Source organism: Rhodotorula graminis (genome assembly GCF_001329695.1).
Source record: "Rhodotorula graminis WP1 unplaced genomic scaffold RHOBAscaffold_1, whole genome shotgun sequence".
In the NCBI taxonomy this organism is placed as follows: domain Eukaryota; kingdom Fungi; phylum Basidiomycota; class Microbotryomycetes; order Sporidiobolales; family Sporidiobolaceae; genus Rhodotorula; species Rhodotorula graminis.
Window position 1 is genome coordinate 335,273 of NW_017264928.1, and position 14,983 is coordinate 350,255.

At 66.6% G+C, this 14,983-nt stretch overlaps 5 protein-coding genes across 5 annotated transcripts; 3 read left to right on the plus strand and 2 right to left on the minus strand.

Moving 5' to 3' along the window:
* Positions 1-228: 228 nt before the first annotated feature.
* Positions 229-1,408, plus strand: RHOBADRAFT_50527 (uncharacterized protein; the record flags this gene model as incomplete). Its single annotated transcript, XM_018415365.1, has 3 exons — positions 229-574; positions 666-896; positions 993-1,408. 3 exons carry the CDS (start codon positions 229-231, stop codon positions 1,250-1,252), a joined length of 837 nt encoding a protein of 278 aa, XP_018274053.1. The 3' UTR covers positions 1,253-1,408.
* Positions 1,409-1,581: 173 nt separating this feature from the next.
* Positions 1,582-4,418, minus strand: RHOBADRAFT_65839 (uncharacterized protein). The gene is made up of 16 exons (XM_018418788.1): positions 4,199-4,418; positions 4,114-4,120; positions 4,007-4,040; positions 3,897-3,943; positions 3,722-3,825; positions 3,588-3,643; positions 3,487-3,523; positions 3,300-3,378; positions 3,140-3,227; positions 2,854-2,995; positions 2,782-2,788; positions 2,572-2,715; positions 2,176-2,477; positions 1,940-2,111; positions 1,841-1,867; positions 1,582-1,778 (listed from the first exon to the last, which is right to left on the minus strand). Exons 1-16 carry the CDS (start codon positions 4,409-4,411, stop codon positions 1,741-1,743), a joined length of 1,497 nt encoding a protein of 498 aa, XP_018274054.1. The 5' UTR covers positions 4,412-4,418; the 3' UTR covers positions 1,582-1,740.
* An 868-nt stretch (positions 4,419-5,286) lies between these two features.
* RHOBADRAFT_64309 (uncharacterized protein) lies at positions 5,287-5,924 on the plus strand. Its single transcript, XM_018418463.1, has 5 exons — positions 5,287-5,317; positions 5,377-5,403; positions 5,520-5,589; positions 5,667-5,679; positions 5,762-5,924. Exons 1-5 carry the CDS (start codon positions 5,298-5,300, stop codon positions 5,809-5,811), a joined length of 180 nt encoding a protein of 59 aa, XP_018274055.1. The 5' UTR covers positions 5,287-5,297; the 3' UTR covers positions 5,812-5,924.
* Positions 5,925-6,045: 121 nt separating this feature from the next.
* On the minus strand, positions 6,046-8,768 carry RHOBADRAFT_50530 (uncharacterized protein; the record flags this gene model as incomplete). The annotated part of the gene is made up of 17 exons (XM_018415366.1): positions 6,046-6,242; positions 6,268-6,271; positions 6,382-6,409; positions 6,602-6,627; positions 6,696-6,847; positions 6,940-7,024; positions 7,089-7,191; positions 7,258-7,313; positions 7,395-7,456; positions 7,528-7,619; positions 7,689-7,698; positions 7,787-7,898; positions 7,969-8,079; positions 8,164-8,245; positions 8,347-8,412; positions 8,479-8,526; positions 8,598-8,768. The coding sequence occupies 17 exons, from the start codon at positions 8,766-8,768 to the stop codon at positions 6,188-6,190; spliced, it is 1,263 nt and encodes a 420-aa protein (XP_018274056.1). The 3' UTR covers positions 6,046-6,187.
* A 2,766-nt stretch (positions 8,769-11,534) lies between these two features.
* RHOBADRAFT_32613 (uncharacterized protein) lies at positions 11,535-14,827 on the plus strand (the record flags this gene model as incomplete). Its single annotated transcript, XM_018413044.1, has 10 exons — positions 11,535-11,774; positions 11,860-12,003; positions 12,104-12,397; positions 12,481-12,750; positions 12,817-12,984; positions 13,061-13,430; positions 13,521-13,939; positions 14,017-14,236; positions 14,307-14,390; positions 14,456-14,827. The coding sequence occupies 10 exons, from the start codon at positions 11,535-11,537 to the stop codon at positions 14,767-14,769; spliced, it is 2,523 nt and encodes an 840-aa protein (XP_018274057.1). The 3' UTR covers positions 14,770-14,827.
* Between the last annotated feature and the right edge of the window lie 156 nt (positions 14,828-14,983).

The following is a 14,983-nucleotide window of genomic DNA, read 5'->3' on the forward strand; positions in this document are numbered from 1 at the left end:
ATGCGAGCGAACGGTGGCCCGGCAGGCGCGCGACTTGGACGACGGCTCTCGCTCGCTCAAGGGTCGCGCGAGCAGAGCCAGTATTCCTTCTACGTAGTCATGAAGAGCACCCGGTCTGTAGCCAGACCCCGCGAGCCGTGAGAAGCGAGCAACTGCTCCCCCTCCTCGGGAAGCTGGTGACGCTCTGCTTTCAACTCGTTCCTCCTCGTCTACGACCTATTTGCCGCCATGGAAGTCGACTCAGCACCTTCTGCACCTCACCGCACCCCGTCGCACTCGTCGGCGACCCGCCCCAAGGGCATCCTCAAGCGCGGCGGCGCCTCGTCGTCGTCCTCCTCGACCCGAGTCGCTGGCTCGCCCCCGACCGGCCAGCCTGCACCAGACGGCACCTCTGCGCCCGCCGACTCGAGCCTGACGCCGGCCCAGCGCCAGCACCAGCAGAACCAGCTCGCGTGGGACGAGGCCAACCTCTCGCTCAACGACCTCCAGCGCGACTCGACCATGAAGATTGACGAGCCAAAGACGCCCTTTGTGCGCTACAACGCCGAGACCGACGAGGTCATGAACCTTGACCGTGCGTCCCACGCTCCCTTTCTCTCTTCGTGCGCCCAACACGAGGCGGACGAGCGACCTGCTCACGCGACCATCCCCCACCTCGTCCGCAGAGATCCCCGGCATCTCGCTCGGCTCGACCTCGTACGGCAACGCGGCCGGTGGCGGCGGTCCGACCTCGCCTGTGCGTCGCGGCAGCGAGGCGAGCGAGAAGATGGTGCGCGTCGAGCGCAGCAACAGCGACCTCGCCGCGAGCGCGCGCGCCCACGCCGGCGGCTCGTCGGCGATGCAGGACGACGAGGACCCGTCTCTCGACAGCGACGAGGAGGACTATGACGAGGAGAGTGCGTCCTCATTTCTCTCTCTCTCTCTCTCGCCCTCCCTCTCCCCCGGTCGTCGCCTGCGCCCACCCACTGACCTGCTCTGCCTCCCTTCTACAGCCATCGAGCACCGCCGCGAGTTTGCCAAGAAGCGTGGCCGCCATTACTCGAACGAGGCGGCGGCAATGAAGCGTGCGCAGGCGCTCCTCGACGCCGAGGAGGACGACGACGAGCCGGAGCTCACCGAGGAGCAGCGCGTCGCGGCCAACACGCAGGCCAACGCCAACGGCGGGCTCGTCCCGTCCTCGGCGCCATCGGGCATGAGCGCCGTCCCGCCGGTGCCGCCCATGCCGCAGGGCCTGCAGCGTGACGCGCTCTAGCCGGCCTCGCTCGCCCCTCCTCGAGGCGCGACGGACCGGGTCGTCGACTTCCTCCCTCTGCTGTACATGCCTTGTAGTCCCCTTCCTCCTTCCCTTCTCCTCTCGGCGTTCTCCCCTGCTGCAGTACTGTAACACATTCGAGGCCTCGTTTGTGTCGTTGTCGATGAGAGAGACTTGCTCTCGTGCCCGTCGTCGGCTTTCTTGCTCTCTCTCTTAGCTCTGCTCGACGAAAGGATTGCTTGAACGTAGCTTGCGACACGCACACGCCCTCGCTCGAGCGTTTCCTCGCTCCACGCGATTTGAGAAGGTCGACTCGCTCTCGGGAGAGGAATCGTGACGAGCGCAGTGATACCAGCATCAGAGCTCGCTCTATTTTCTACAGTCCATAGATGTGGACGTCCGGGAGAAGGGAGAAGGAGAAGGGGACGACGCTGTAGGGGTATCGGGCACAAATAGGGAAGTCGAGCGCGGGAGAGAGCGCTCCTCGTCTAGTTGTCTAGGACGAAGCCGGTGTTGGCGCGCGTGACTGGGACGGAAAGAGAGGTCAGTCTGGGAGATAGCGACGAGGAAAGAGAGGGAGAGACGCACAGGGACTCTTGACCGCGCCCAACGCATCTGAGGAAAGTCGGCGAGAGCGAGGTCAGCTCGGGCGCTTGCGAGAACGAGATCGCGAGAGGTGGGACGCACAAGAGTTGATGATGCTCTGCACCGAGGCGTAGGTGCCGGCGCCGAAGAAGAACATGCCGGCGACGAAAATGACGGCGATGACGCAGAGCTCGACAATCTTGCGCGGGCTCTCGGTGCGGCGGCCCTTGTTCATCTGCCACCAGGCGGCAGCCCACATCGTGTAGCCGAAGTGCTGTGGCGGAGGACGACGTGTCAGGCCTGCCCTCGAAATGGTTGAGGGGAAAGAGGGGACGCACCGAGGAGAAGAGCGAGCTGATGAGGGAAAGGAGGTCCGAGAAGAAGGGCACGGCCTCGCCGATGATGAACGAGATGGCCCAGCCGACAAAGACGATGGCGAACCAGACGAGCCACCCCTTGACCGTGTGCGACGAGCGGTGGCGCGAGCCCTCCTTGAAGATCTGGAAGAAGATGGCGCGCGAGACGACGAGCGAGTACAAGATGCCGACAATGACGATGGTGGGCAGGACGAGGCCGGCGGCAGGCTTGCCGTACCGCGAGATGAGGGAGCCGTAGGCCGGGGCGGTCGTGAGCTCGGTACCTGCGCGAGAGAAGGGGTCAGTGCGGCGTTCTCCTTGCGGTCGCAGCGTCGCCTGCTCGTCGCTCGCTCGAGAGATGGAGGCAGAGAGGCGCACCGGTGTAGTGGTAGACGACGGCGCCGGTGATCGTGTAGAGAACGAGCTGGGCCGTCATCGAGATGCCGAGCGCCTTCGGGAAGTCTTGCGGCTTCTCCATGTCGCCGATGAACGAGGGGATGAGGGCGTGGCCGACGAAAGTATCTGTCGGGAGGTGCGGAAACGAGTCAGCCAGGGTCAAGGGGCTGGGCGACGAACGAGGGGACGCACAGACAACCTGTGGTCCGAGAGAGGGAGAGTCAGCTCGGCGCGCGCGGTAGAGGTCGCGAGACTTGGACGCACGTTCAAGACAGCGTTCATGCCTTCGACGAAGGTAGTGCCCGCAGGCGCCCAGACCGAGTGCGTGATCTGCAAGCCCTCGGTCCAGCCGGACGGGTGGTCCTGGACGCCGTGGCCGACAAGCACGAGTAAGGTGGCGACGAACCTGTCGGGACAGGGAGGTCAGTGTGCGCTCGAGGGATGAGTGGGGCAGAGGTTGAGCGTGTCGGCGACGCACCTGTCGCAGAGGCAAGGGCAGTGAGTGCTCGAACGAGAAGAGGAGAGGAGAGGACCGAGCGGCGCGACGCACATGGTGAAGGCGGCCACCAGGCCAAGCGCCGTCATCGAGCTAAAGTCGCGAATGTTGGAGCAGAACCACATGATGAGGGTGAGGCCTGCTCGAGGGACGACGAGGGGGGAGAAAAGTCAGGCTCGCTCGCGTTGAGAAGGTCAAGAGGGGGTGGACGCACCGACAGCCCACACGAGCGTGACCTCCTTGCCGTCACGGATCGTCTGAATCGCAGTAGCACCGGCGACGGCGTGCAGACCCTGCAGAGAGAGGCAGACGGGGAGCGAAAGTCAGTGAGATGGTCTGGTTCGCCCGGACCTGGGCCGGGCGAGGAACGCTTCCTCGACTGCTCGACGAGAGACACTCACCATGATGCACCAGGCATTGAGGGCGAGGGCGGAGAAGCTGCAAGATCCTCTTGGTCAGGTCGTGGGCCGGGCGAGGACGGGAGAGAGAATGCGAGGCGCACCCGATGTACCAGCCGATGCGGCGCCCACCGCAGAGCACCTGCGCGGCGTCGGCAATCTGTACGAGGGTAGGGAGAGTCAGTGACTGCTGGTCCGGACCCCGACGCCGCGCAAGGAGGAAGAGATGCTGGCTCACGTCGCGGACCTCGGGATGCGCCGCGCAGAACCTCCACAGGAGCAGGCTCGTGTAGTAGACCGAGATGCCGACGATGACCGTCGTGAGGGTGCCGCCGGCGTAGCCTGGATGCGCGGGAGACTGTCAGAGAGGAGGCGAGGAGGAGGCGAGGAGGCGAAGAGAGACCGAGGCGCACCGAGGGTCGCGAAGCTGTACGGGAAGCTGAGGATGGCGAGGACGACACTGTTGCGGAAGAGAGAGTCAGGGCGAGGCATCGGAAGCGAGAGACGGGAGAGCGGAACGCACTATTCAGTGAGGAGGAGCGCGGCCGCCTGCCACCCTGTTTGCGGCACCAAGGGTCAGTACGGGGTTGCGGTCCTCTCTGCGCAGGTGCGTGCGAGGCTAGGACGCACAGGTGAGCTGCAGGGAGGGGAGGGACAGGGTCAGCTCAATCTCGAACGAGGGAGGCGGTGCAGGGAGGGTCCGCTCGCGACGCACCTTGCGCTCCTTGATGCCGGCGACGCTCGATGCCTCGAGCCAGACCTCGGCATCGACATCGTCGGGCTTGTTGGCGAGCGTCTTCTCGCCGCCCTTGTAGGTGTGGCGGCTCAACGAGCGACGAAGGGCGAGAGGAGCCGAGCCGACCTCGGTGTTGCTCGTCCTCCTCGAGCTGTCATCCAGAGGGCCCTGCTTTTCGACGTCGAGGGTCATGCTGGGCGGGAGCGGATGGAGGTGAGAGGGGAGGCGGGAGAAACGGCGAGCTGAGCGACCAAAGCGGCCTCGAATCGTCACCGAGGGAGAGCTCGACCCGCGCGGACCGGCACTTCCGGACCCCGCTACACTTTGCGCCGTCGGTCCGGGGATTGACGTGCTCGCTCGCGCTTCTGGTCTGCGCGTCCCCGAAAAAGCTCCCGCTTGGACGCCAGACAAAGCCCTGGCAAAAGCGCGCTGGAAGCAGCGCAGCCGCTGCACCCGCTCGAGCACGGCTGCGCTCAGGCAATCTCTCGATGTCGCACATGCACCACGCGGCGCGAACGACCGCGTCGCTTGGCGTACGCGCAGAACCAGTCGTACGACGTCTCGCACGTCCGTACTTACGTCGCTCTCGCTCTCCTCTCCCTCTTTTGAGAAGGCCGAGGGTGCGAAATGCGAGACGAGGTGGCACTCGTTCCTCCCGTCGAAGCGCTGCTGCTGCTGTGGCCACTCAACGCTGAGCTTGCCAGTCCGAACCGCCCTGTCCGAAAGCGGGCGCGCCTCGTCGCCGCGAGGTCAGCCGAGCTCGCTGTGGAGGTCGAACCGCAACCCGCTTCGGCAGCCTGCGCAACGATGCTTCCGACTCAGCCTTTGAGCGCGCACCGAGGGACGAGAAAGCGCGCACAGGAGAGTCAAAGCGAGGCAGCTGCGAGAGGAACCGGGCGCGAGGAGGAGAGGCCGGGAACAACTCTCTCGGGCGCGGCCTGGACTGGTGCCCGGAGCCTGCAACAACTACGTAGAGCGTACTGCGCGCCTCGCCCGACCCAGGGGAGGCGGGAGAGCTGCGCCAACCCAGTCCTCCTCGCCGCCTGCATGCTGCTCTCGCTCGTCCCGGCTCGCAACCATGGCCAAGGCAAAGTCTCGGTGCGTCCACTCCTGTCCAGGCCCCTCTAGTAGCCTGCTGACCCACTCGCCCCGCGCAGATTGGTCGTCGTCCGCCTCCTCTCGACGTGAGTTGCTTCTCATCAGCTCCTGTCGCCCTCCCGCCCTCACAGCGGCCCAGCGGCCCCAGCCAGACGCTGTGCAGCTCCAGTACCCTTCTGACAGATCCCTGTGCACCCCGCAGCGTCGGCACGGGCTTCGCCTACATCGCTCGCCGCCCGAGGACTGCCGAGAAGAAGCTCGCCTTCATGAAGGTGCGCCCACTCTCCCAGTCCGTTCCCTGCGCCGTACACTGCCGCACCAGTATACTGACACGTCCTTGCCGCCACAGTTCGACCCCATCGGTGCGCCTCCTCCCGCTCGTCGTCCTCCCCCCGCGCGCCTCCGATCTCGAAGCTAATCCAGCCCATTCCCGCCCGCCCGCAGCCGGTCGGCATGTTCTCTTCCAGGAGGCTAAGCTCAAGGGCAGCTCGTGAGTGCGAGCGGAGCTGCGGCGTTCGAGAGAGGGAGCGCGAGGGAGGAACGATCTCGCTCGTCGGCGCGACGGCGGCAAGCGAGGGTGTAACGAGTACAGCATTCGGTCAGACTCACTGTGTGAGGCACGCAGAGAAGGAGAGACTGCGAGAGCGTGCAGCGCTGGTTGCCGTACAGACCCTACGCTCGCGCTTCGCTCGCTTTCTCGCGATTCTCGCTCTCGCGCACGCCCAGAGCGCAGTGCAAAGGGTTTGTGATTGCGAGGACACGACAAGGCAGAGATGACACAGAGAGTGATGCAGGGTAGAAAGAGAGAGAGAGGGGCGCGAGAGCAGGCCGGCGAGAGCTCCTTCTCCCCGACGACGAGCCGGAGGACGCTCAGGCGTAGTCGTTGGCGACGACGCGCGAGATGATGAGGTTCTGGATCTGCGTGCGAGAGTCGGGAGGGTCAGGAGGCTGTGCGAGAGGCGTCGGGGCGAGAGGGAGGGCCGGGCGGACCTGGGTGGTGCCTGCGGACGTTCGGGATGGTCAGTACAAGTTCCCCGACGACCCCAGGAGCTCAGAAAACGCACCTTCATAAAGTTGGAAGATCTTCGAGTCCTATTATTCGATAGCGGGATGCGCGGGGCAAGTAGGGGGGTCAGTAGGAGGTCCCGGGAGGTTCGAGGGGTCGAAGGCGGTCCCGGACGCCGCGAAGGGGCGATCTCGCTATGTCCAGCTGCCCCGACCGGTCGCGAGGAGCGCCATCGAGGCTCGCGACACCTGAGGAGGACAAGGGAGCAAGAGACGTACCCTGAAGAGCTTCTCGGCGGGGTACTCTGTTGACGACGAGGTGCAAGGCTCAGAGCTCGCTCGCCCGACACAGAGGGGGAGCACGACGACGCACCAGTGTTGTAGCCCGCACCACCAAAGATCTGGACACACTTGTCGGCGTTCGAGACGGCGACCTGCGAGGCGTAGGCCTTGGCGATCGAGGCGAGGTAGGTCGTGCGAGGGTCGTTGGCGTCCTTGGCGCACGAGGCGCGCCAGACGGCGTTGCTGGGCAGCGAGAGGAGCGTCAGGGCATGTACGGTCGGGAGCCGAGAGGGAGAGGGAGAGGGAGAGGGAGAGAGGGGAGGGAGAGGACGGACCGCGAGTTCTCGACGCCGATGGCCATCTCGGCGAGCAGGGTGCCGATCGCCTGGTGCTGGATGATGGGGGTGCCGAACGTCTTGCCTGCACATCGCAGCACGTTATGAGTACACGTTCTCGACAGGCAAGGTCGAGCGAGAGGACGCACGGTCGTGGGCGTACTTGGCCGCCTCGGCGAGGGCGCGCTGCGCGAGGCCGACGGCGCCCGAAGCGACGAGCGGGCGCGTGATGTCGAAGGCGCCCATGGCGATCTGGGACGAAGAGAGCGTGAGCGAGGGAGGGCGAGGAGGAAGAGGGAGAGGGGAGAGGAGGCGCACCTTGAAGCCGTCACCCTCCTTGCCGAGGAGGTTCTCCTTGGGGACGACGACGTTTTCTGCGACAGAGAGAGCGTCAGGACGACATTCTGCAGGCGGGACTCGGGGCGCCAGATAGAGGGAGAGAGAGAGGGACGCACCAAAGTTGATGATGCGCGTGTCCGAGCAGCGCTGGCCCATGTTGATGAGCTTGTTCTCGACGCTGCGGGACGTCGAGAGGGTAAGTCTGTCGTCGTGATGGGCAGGAAAGGCAGGGGCGAGTACAGGACGCACGTAATGCCCGGGGTGTCGGCGTCGACGATGAAGCCCGAGAGCGACTTGTGCGGCTTGCCCGCCGCGTCCGTCTTGGCGAGGACAAAGTACCACTGCGCAAGGGACCATGCAGGATGTCAGTCTCGAGTCGAGCGACGCGAGAGGGGAAAAGCTGGGCGCACGTTCGCGACGCTGCGAGGAAGGAAGGGAAGGAAGGGGACCGAGCGAGAGTCAGTTCTCGAAGCTCGCAAGTCGAGAAGGAAAGAGAGAGAGGACGTACCCGCCGTTCGTGATCCAGCACTTGCTGCCGTTGATAACGTACTTGTCGCCCTCGAGCGTCGCCTTGGTCGTAATCGACGCGACGTCGCTACCCGCGCCCGGCTCCGACACGCCTGCGCCCTCGTTCCGGCCGTCAGTGTCTCGAGTCTGGGAGGCAGAGTAGAGAGAGAACGAGGGACGTACCGTACGCGCACATGAGCGGCTCCTCGGTGAGCCGGCCGAGGTACTTGCGCTTCTGGGCGTCGTTGCCGCCGATGATGACGGGTGCCGAGGCGAGGCCGTTTGCCTCGATGGCTGCGAAGGTGGACGAGAGAAGGTCAGTTCGGGGTACGCGAGAAAGTGAGAGGACGAGGGAGAAGAGAGAGAGAGGGAGCGCACCCGTCTGAATGCCCGTGCAGCCGTACGCGAGCTCCTCCGAGACGAGCGACGACGACATGACCGAGAGGCCGGCACCGCCGTACTGCGGGAGGCATACATGCGTGAGCTTTTTGCTCCCGACGAGAACGACAAGCACCGCGTCGAACGCAGCGCTTTTCGGCGCGAGAGACACAGCGGACGCACCTCCTCCGGAACGTGGACGTTGAGCAGGCCCTCGGCGTGCGCCTTCTTGATGACCTCCCACGGGTACTGCACGAGCGAGAAGGGTCGGTACGAGCGCGAGAGGGGAGAGAAGAGGACGCGCAAGTGGCGCACCTTCATGGTGCGGTCGTGCTCTGCCGCGACCGGGATGATCTCGTTCTCCTGCGCGCGTTGCCCGACAGGGTCAGGTCGGTCGTACGGCGACATTGCCGACAAAGACGGAGGGGACGCACGGTGAACTGCCTCGCGAGCTCGCGGATCGACGCCTGCTCCTCGGTCAACTCGAACGTGGGCCCGCCGGTGTAGCCTGCGTCCGAGGCATAAGCGCGGCTGCCGGATGCGACGGCCGAAGTGGCGGTGCGCGAGAGGGTGCGCTGGGTGCGCTGGGCGATGCGGGAGAGCATGGTCGGAAGGTCGAGGCTTGTGTGGACGAGGCTGTAGGCGCGGGACAGTGAGCGCACGAACAGGGTCGAGTCGGAGCGAGAGTGAGGCACACCTGGGAGCTGCACGATGCGCAAAGGACGGCGAGGGTAGGGCAGGACGAGGAGGGTCAGCGCGTGCGCGCGTGAAAGCCAACGCAGGTCGGCGGGAGGAGGTCGCGGCGGTACTGCAAGGTGCGCCGCGCACGATGCAGAGGGGCACCGATGCTCACCGGAGAGTGCGACTCGAGCGAGCTCTGCTGGACTGAGCGGTGGGAGGACGAGCGAGCAGTGCGACCGGCTCGTGTTGCTCGAGGTGGCCGGCCACCAGCAAGTGTCTCGCACTTTGCTGCAGCGGCCGCTCGAGGCGCCTTTGCGAGTGGTGCAGCGTGTGGTAGAGCTTGTCAAGGTGACGGAGAAGCTGCTGCCACAGTCCCACGAGCTTGAGACGAGAGCTGGCCCGCGGTCGTCGCGACGAACCGCCTCTCGACCAACGTCGCTCGCTCTTCCTCGACACACCGCACCCGGGGCCATGCCGGGGCCAGGCTCGCGGCAGCAGCAGGCGTACGACGAGCTGTTCCGACGCCCTACTGCTCCCGTCCAGCCGCGCCCGCCAGCCCAGGCCACGACCCGCCCTTCGCCCGCCTCCGCCCACGGCTACGCGCACCCGCCCCAGCACCCGCACCAGGGCCAGGGCCAGCCTGCGTACCACCCGCAGCAGCACTACTACCAGCAGCAGCAGCAGCCGCAGTACGCCCCGCCCCCGCCCCAGCACCAGCAGCATGCGCACCCGCAGGCGTACGCCCAGTTCGGCATGACGACCCCGACCGCCCACCACTACGGCGGCCAGCAGACGCCCCTCGCGAGGCCCGCCACGACCTCGAGCAGCTACCGCGCGAGCGACTTTGGCGCCGCGCCGGGCGCCGGGTCCCAGTCGAGCCACCGCTCGAGCTACTTCCCCGAGCAGGCCCCTCCTCCGCCTCAGCCGCAGCCGCCGCACGCCCACTCGTACGCCCAGGGCCACCCGCACCCGAGCGCCTACTCGTCCGCCTCGTCGCAGCGCTCGTACAGCACCGCCCAGGCCTACCACCACGCGACCTACCCGTCGGCCCAGCCGGCCGCACCTTCCCCCGCACCCTCGTCGTCCTCCGTCCAGGGCTACTACCCGGCCCCGACCGACAGCGAGTTCGGCAAGCTCCCCGACGCGGCGTACCCGTCGTCGTTGGCGCGCTCGTACACGTCGCCCCGCCCGGGCTACGCCGCGAGCGCGTCGTCCGGCCCGCCGACCGCCTCGACCTCGACCTCGCTCTTCTCCCGCCCGTCGACCTCGTCCAACTCGTCCCTGCCCTACACCACCTACCCCGAGTCGACCCGCTCCAACGGCTCGACGCCCGCCTCCATCTCGTCGCCCAAACGCTCGCCCGCCGGCCCGGCCCACACCCCACTTCCGCCGACGGGCGCCGCCATCCCCGCCGTGGCCGGCTACGGCCCGCCTCGACTGCCCGAGATCCCGTCGGGCACGCACGGCGACTTCTTTGGCGGCGGGTTCGACGCGCACGACGGCGGTGGCGCCGACGTCAACTGGCCGCGGCGACAGTCGGCCGGCGGCGGGTCGCAGACGCCGACGGTCGCGTCGGCGTACGCCGCGTCGCGCAAGTCGCCGGCAATGCACTCGGAGGAGACGGACGGGTTCGACACGAGCAGCTCGGCCGTGTCGCTGTACGGTGCGTCCCAGGCCCTTTCCTTCCTTCCTCTTCTCCTTCTGTTCGGCCCGCCTGACGCACCTCTGCTGGCGCAGACTACAACCCGAGCGCGTACGACCGATCACGACGAAGCTCGGCCGACAGCGACCTGCGCTCCCTGTACCAGCCTCAAGCCGTCGAGCCGCGGCCCTACCTCCCGCTCAACCAGTCGACCGCCTCGCTCGGCTACTCGTACGGCGGCCACGCGCCGTCGTTCACGTCGGCGAGCCCGGCGCTCGGGTCTAGAAGATCGACCGAGTCGATGCGGGTCCTGCCGACGCAGCCCAAGGTGTCGCCGCTGTACCCGGCCGACCGCGCCCTGTCGTTCTCGGCGGGCGAGCGCCCCGACCTGTACCGCGGTCTCGACTCGTCGGTGGTCCCGACGCCCGTCTCGGCCTTCTCGTCGTCGCAGCCGTCGCTCGCCATGTCGGTCCGCCCCTCGTCGTACAGCTCGGTCGGCGGCGGTCAGTCGGGCTCGGGTGCCGCCGCCGGCTCGGCCCTCGTCCCGCGCCACTCGCCCGTCGTGTACCCGGCACTCCTGTCGCGCGTCGCCGCCGCCTTCCGCGAGCGCATCGCGCCGACCGAGCGCATCAAGGACGGCCTCGTGTACCAGGACGCGTTCGACGGTCGCGACGCCGTCGACCGCATCGCCTACATCATCAAGACGTCGGACCGCAACCTGGCCCTCCTCCTCGGCCGGGCCCTCGACGCGCAAAAGTTCTTCCACGACGTGACGTACGCGCACCGGTTGCGCGACTCGCCCAACGAGATCTACCAGTTCAAGGCGCGCCTCGCAAGCTCGTTCCAGCTCAGCTCGGACGACCTCGTCCCGGGCGACCAGCAGCGCGTCGCGCAGCACCCGCACGCGCCGCACTCGGCGGCCGCCCTCGCCCAGGCGGTCGGCGTCGCCCAGGCCCACGCGCGCCAGCCCGGCTCGAGCGCCGGCGCGTCGCCGTACGACGCGAGGCGGTCATCGGCCGCGACGACGCAGACGGTGGCCGGGACGGGCATGGGCGGCGACGGCGCCGACGAGGACGACTCGCCGTTGCCGAGCGGCGTCTTCACCCTCTTGACCGACTGCTACTCGCCGACCTGCACGCGCGACCGCCTGTGCTACTCGATCGCGTGCCCGAGGCGACTCGAGCAGCAGGCGAGGCTCAACCTCAAGCGCGAGGGCCTGAGCGGCGGCCTCGAGGACGTCGGCAAGCTCAAGCGCAGCGCATCGCTCGACAGCTTGGTTGAGCTCAGGGTGCGTCCTCCTCTCCCTCTCCTCTGTCCGTGCCTCTCTCTCGTAGAGTGCGCCGTACTGACTTGCTCCGGCGACGCGTGCGCAGGAGCCCGGCTCGCTGTGGATCCACTCGGTGCCGCAGGAGGTCATCGACGCGACGAGCGACTCGGAGAAGAAGCGCCAGGAGTGCATCAACGAGGTCTTCTACACCGAGCGCGACTTTGTGCGCGACCTCGAGTACCTGCGCGACGTGCGTCCTCGTCTATCTCGCTCCTCCTCCTCGTCGTCGTCGTCGTCGTCGTCACCCGAGGCCCGAGCGCTCACTCTCCTTCCCCTCCCGGCGCACACAGTTCTGGATCAAGCCTCTGCGGTCGTCCAACATCATCCCTGAGGCGCGACGAGAAGACTTTGTCACGCAGGTCTTCTGGAACGTGCTCGAGATCTACGCCGTCAACGTGCGCCTCGTCGACCTGCTCAACAAGCGCGCCAAGCAGGCCCACGTCGTCGACCACATCGGCGACATCTTCCTCGACTTTGTGCCGCACTTTGCGCCTTACGTCAAGTATGGCGCGCACCAGCTGTACGGCAAGTACGAGTTCGAGAAGGAGAAGGGCAGCAACCCGGCGTTCGCCAAGTTTGTCGACGTGCGTCCGCCTCTCCCCCTCTGTCCTCCTCCTCCTTCCCGTCCTCGTTCAGGCCCCGGACTGACATGCTCCTCCTGCCGCAGGAAACCGAGCGCCTGCCCGAGTCGCGCAAGCTCGAGCTCAACGGCTACCTGACCAAGCCGACGACGCGCCTCGCCCGGTACCCGCTCCTCCTCGAGGCGACGCTCAAGCAGACGGCCGACGACAACCCGGACAAGGTCGCCATCCCCAAGGTCATCAAGCTCATCCGCGAGTTCCTCGCCAAGGTCAACGTCGAGACGGGCAAGAGCGAGAACCGGTTCAACCTCGCGCAGCTCGACCAGCAGCTCGTCTTCAAAAACGGCGAGGCTGTCGTACGTCCCCTCGTTCCCTCTTGCTCTTCATGAGAGACGGCCCTGACGCAGATGCGCCCGACGCAGGACCTGCGACTGCGCGACGAGGAGCGCGAGCTCATCTTCAAGGGCCCGCTCAAGAAGCGCGGCGGGACCCAGAGCGAGAGCGCCGAGCTCCAGGTCTTCCTGTTCGACCACGCCATCCTCATGGTCAAGCAGAAGAGCAAGAACGAGCAGTACAAGGTCTACCGCAAGGTGCGCCCCCACCCCTTTTCTCTCCATCGCCCTCTCTCGCCTCGAGCCCGACCTGACGCAGCTTCCCCTCCTGCAGCCCATCCCGCTCGAACTTCTCGTCGTCGCACCTGTCGACGATGCCGCAACAGCACGAGGCGGCGTCGTTCGCCCTCGCTCGCTCATGGCGCGCGGCTCGTCGGGCAAGTCGGTCTCGGCGAGCGCGTCCTTGCCACCGCCCGGCGCCGACAAGAACAAGCAGGGCTTCGCTGTCACGTTCATCCACCTCGGCCGACGAGGGTACCAGATCACGCTGTGGGCGTCGACGTGGACGACGCGCAAGAAGTGGCTCGACAAGATCGAGGAGCGCCAGAACGAGTTGCGCGAGCGCAGCCTCGTCTTCGAGACGCTGCCGCTCAGTGCGGGCTACTTTGTCGGCACGAACCGCCTCACCTGCGCGGCGCCTTTCGGTGCGTCCACGGTCCCCCTTTTCCCCCTCGTCGAGCTCGAGAGAGAGAGGGCGCCAGGACTGACCTCGCTCCCCTCCCTCTTCCTCGCAGACCACGGCAACCGCATGGTGTACGGCACCGACAACGGCGTCTACCTGTCGGACCTGCGCGACAAGAACAAGGTGCCGGTCAAGGTCATCTCGGTCCCGAGCGTGACGCAGGTCGACGTGCTCGAGGAGCAGGGCATCCTCATCGTCCTCGCCGACAAGGCCGTCCAGACCTTCTTTGTCGACCACCTCGACCCGGGCGACGCCGTCGGCGCCGCCAAGCGCGCGCGCAAGATCTCGGCCAACGCGACCTTCTTCAAGGCCGGCCAGTGCCTCGGCCGCACGCTCGTGTGCGTCGTCAAGAGCGGGAGCGTGTCGAGCACGATCAAGACGCTCGAGCCGGTCGACGTGCCCCGGGGCAAGAAGCAGCCGGCGATCCGCAAGTTCCTGCAGGGGAGCAACGAGAGCTTGCGTGTCTTCAAGGTGCGCATCCTCCTCCTCCTTCTCTCTACCCTCGACCCGCTCGCGGTCACCTCACCGACCCTATTGGCCTCGAGCAGGAGTTCTACATCCCGACCGAGTCGTCGTCGGTGCACTTCCTCAAGTCGAAACTCTGCGTCGGCTGCACCAAAGGGTTCGAGATTGTCGACCTCGAGACGCTCGACACGCAAGGCCTCCTCGACCCGGCCGACTCAAGCCTCGACTTTGTCCAGAAGCGCGAGAACGCCAAGCCGATCGCCATCTACCGCATCGACGGCGACTTTCTCCTGTGCTACGACGGTGCGTCCTCCTCGTTTCCTCCTCGACCTCTCTCTCGCATGGCCCCTGACGCCCCTCGCCGGCCCTGCAGAGTTTGCCTTCTACGTCAACAAGAACGGCTGGCGCGCAAAGTCGAACTGGATCATCCAGTGGGAGGGGTTCCCGACGTCTTTCGGTGCGTCCTCTCTCGCTCTCTCTCTCTCTCTCTCGTCGACCTCGACTGACTCGTCCGCCTCGCAGCGCTGCACTACCCTTATGTGCTCGCATTCGAACCGACCTTTATCGAGGTGCGGCACGTCGAGTCGGGCTCGCTCATGCAGATCATCCCGGGCAACAACATCAAGTGCCTCTTTGCCGACTCGCCGCCGTCGGCGTCGAGCTCGGCCGCGTCGTACCACCAGTCGGGCTCGCTCTCGTCGCGGTACGGCTCGCCGTACGGTCGCCCGTCACCGCCGCCGCCGTCGCAGGCCGGGTCCCGCAACGGCATCATCGTCGCCGACGGCGACCGCGCCTTCAGCCTCTGTTTCAACGCGCCCATCGGGGGCGACTTGTAGCCGGTCTTCGAGTCGCAGCCCCTCCCCTCTACTTGCCATCGCTAGTCTTTCTCAGGCGACACGTCGGCTCGGGTTTGGCGCGGCGAGACGAGCGAGGCCGAGAGGAGAGGCCATGGCGAGCACCGCTCCCGTTCTCGCTGCTGCAGCTCGGCTCTCGGCAGTGGAACGTGTGCAAGTCGAGAGCCCCAGGTCACACCCTGCACGAGAGCGAGAG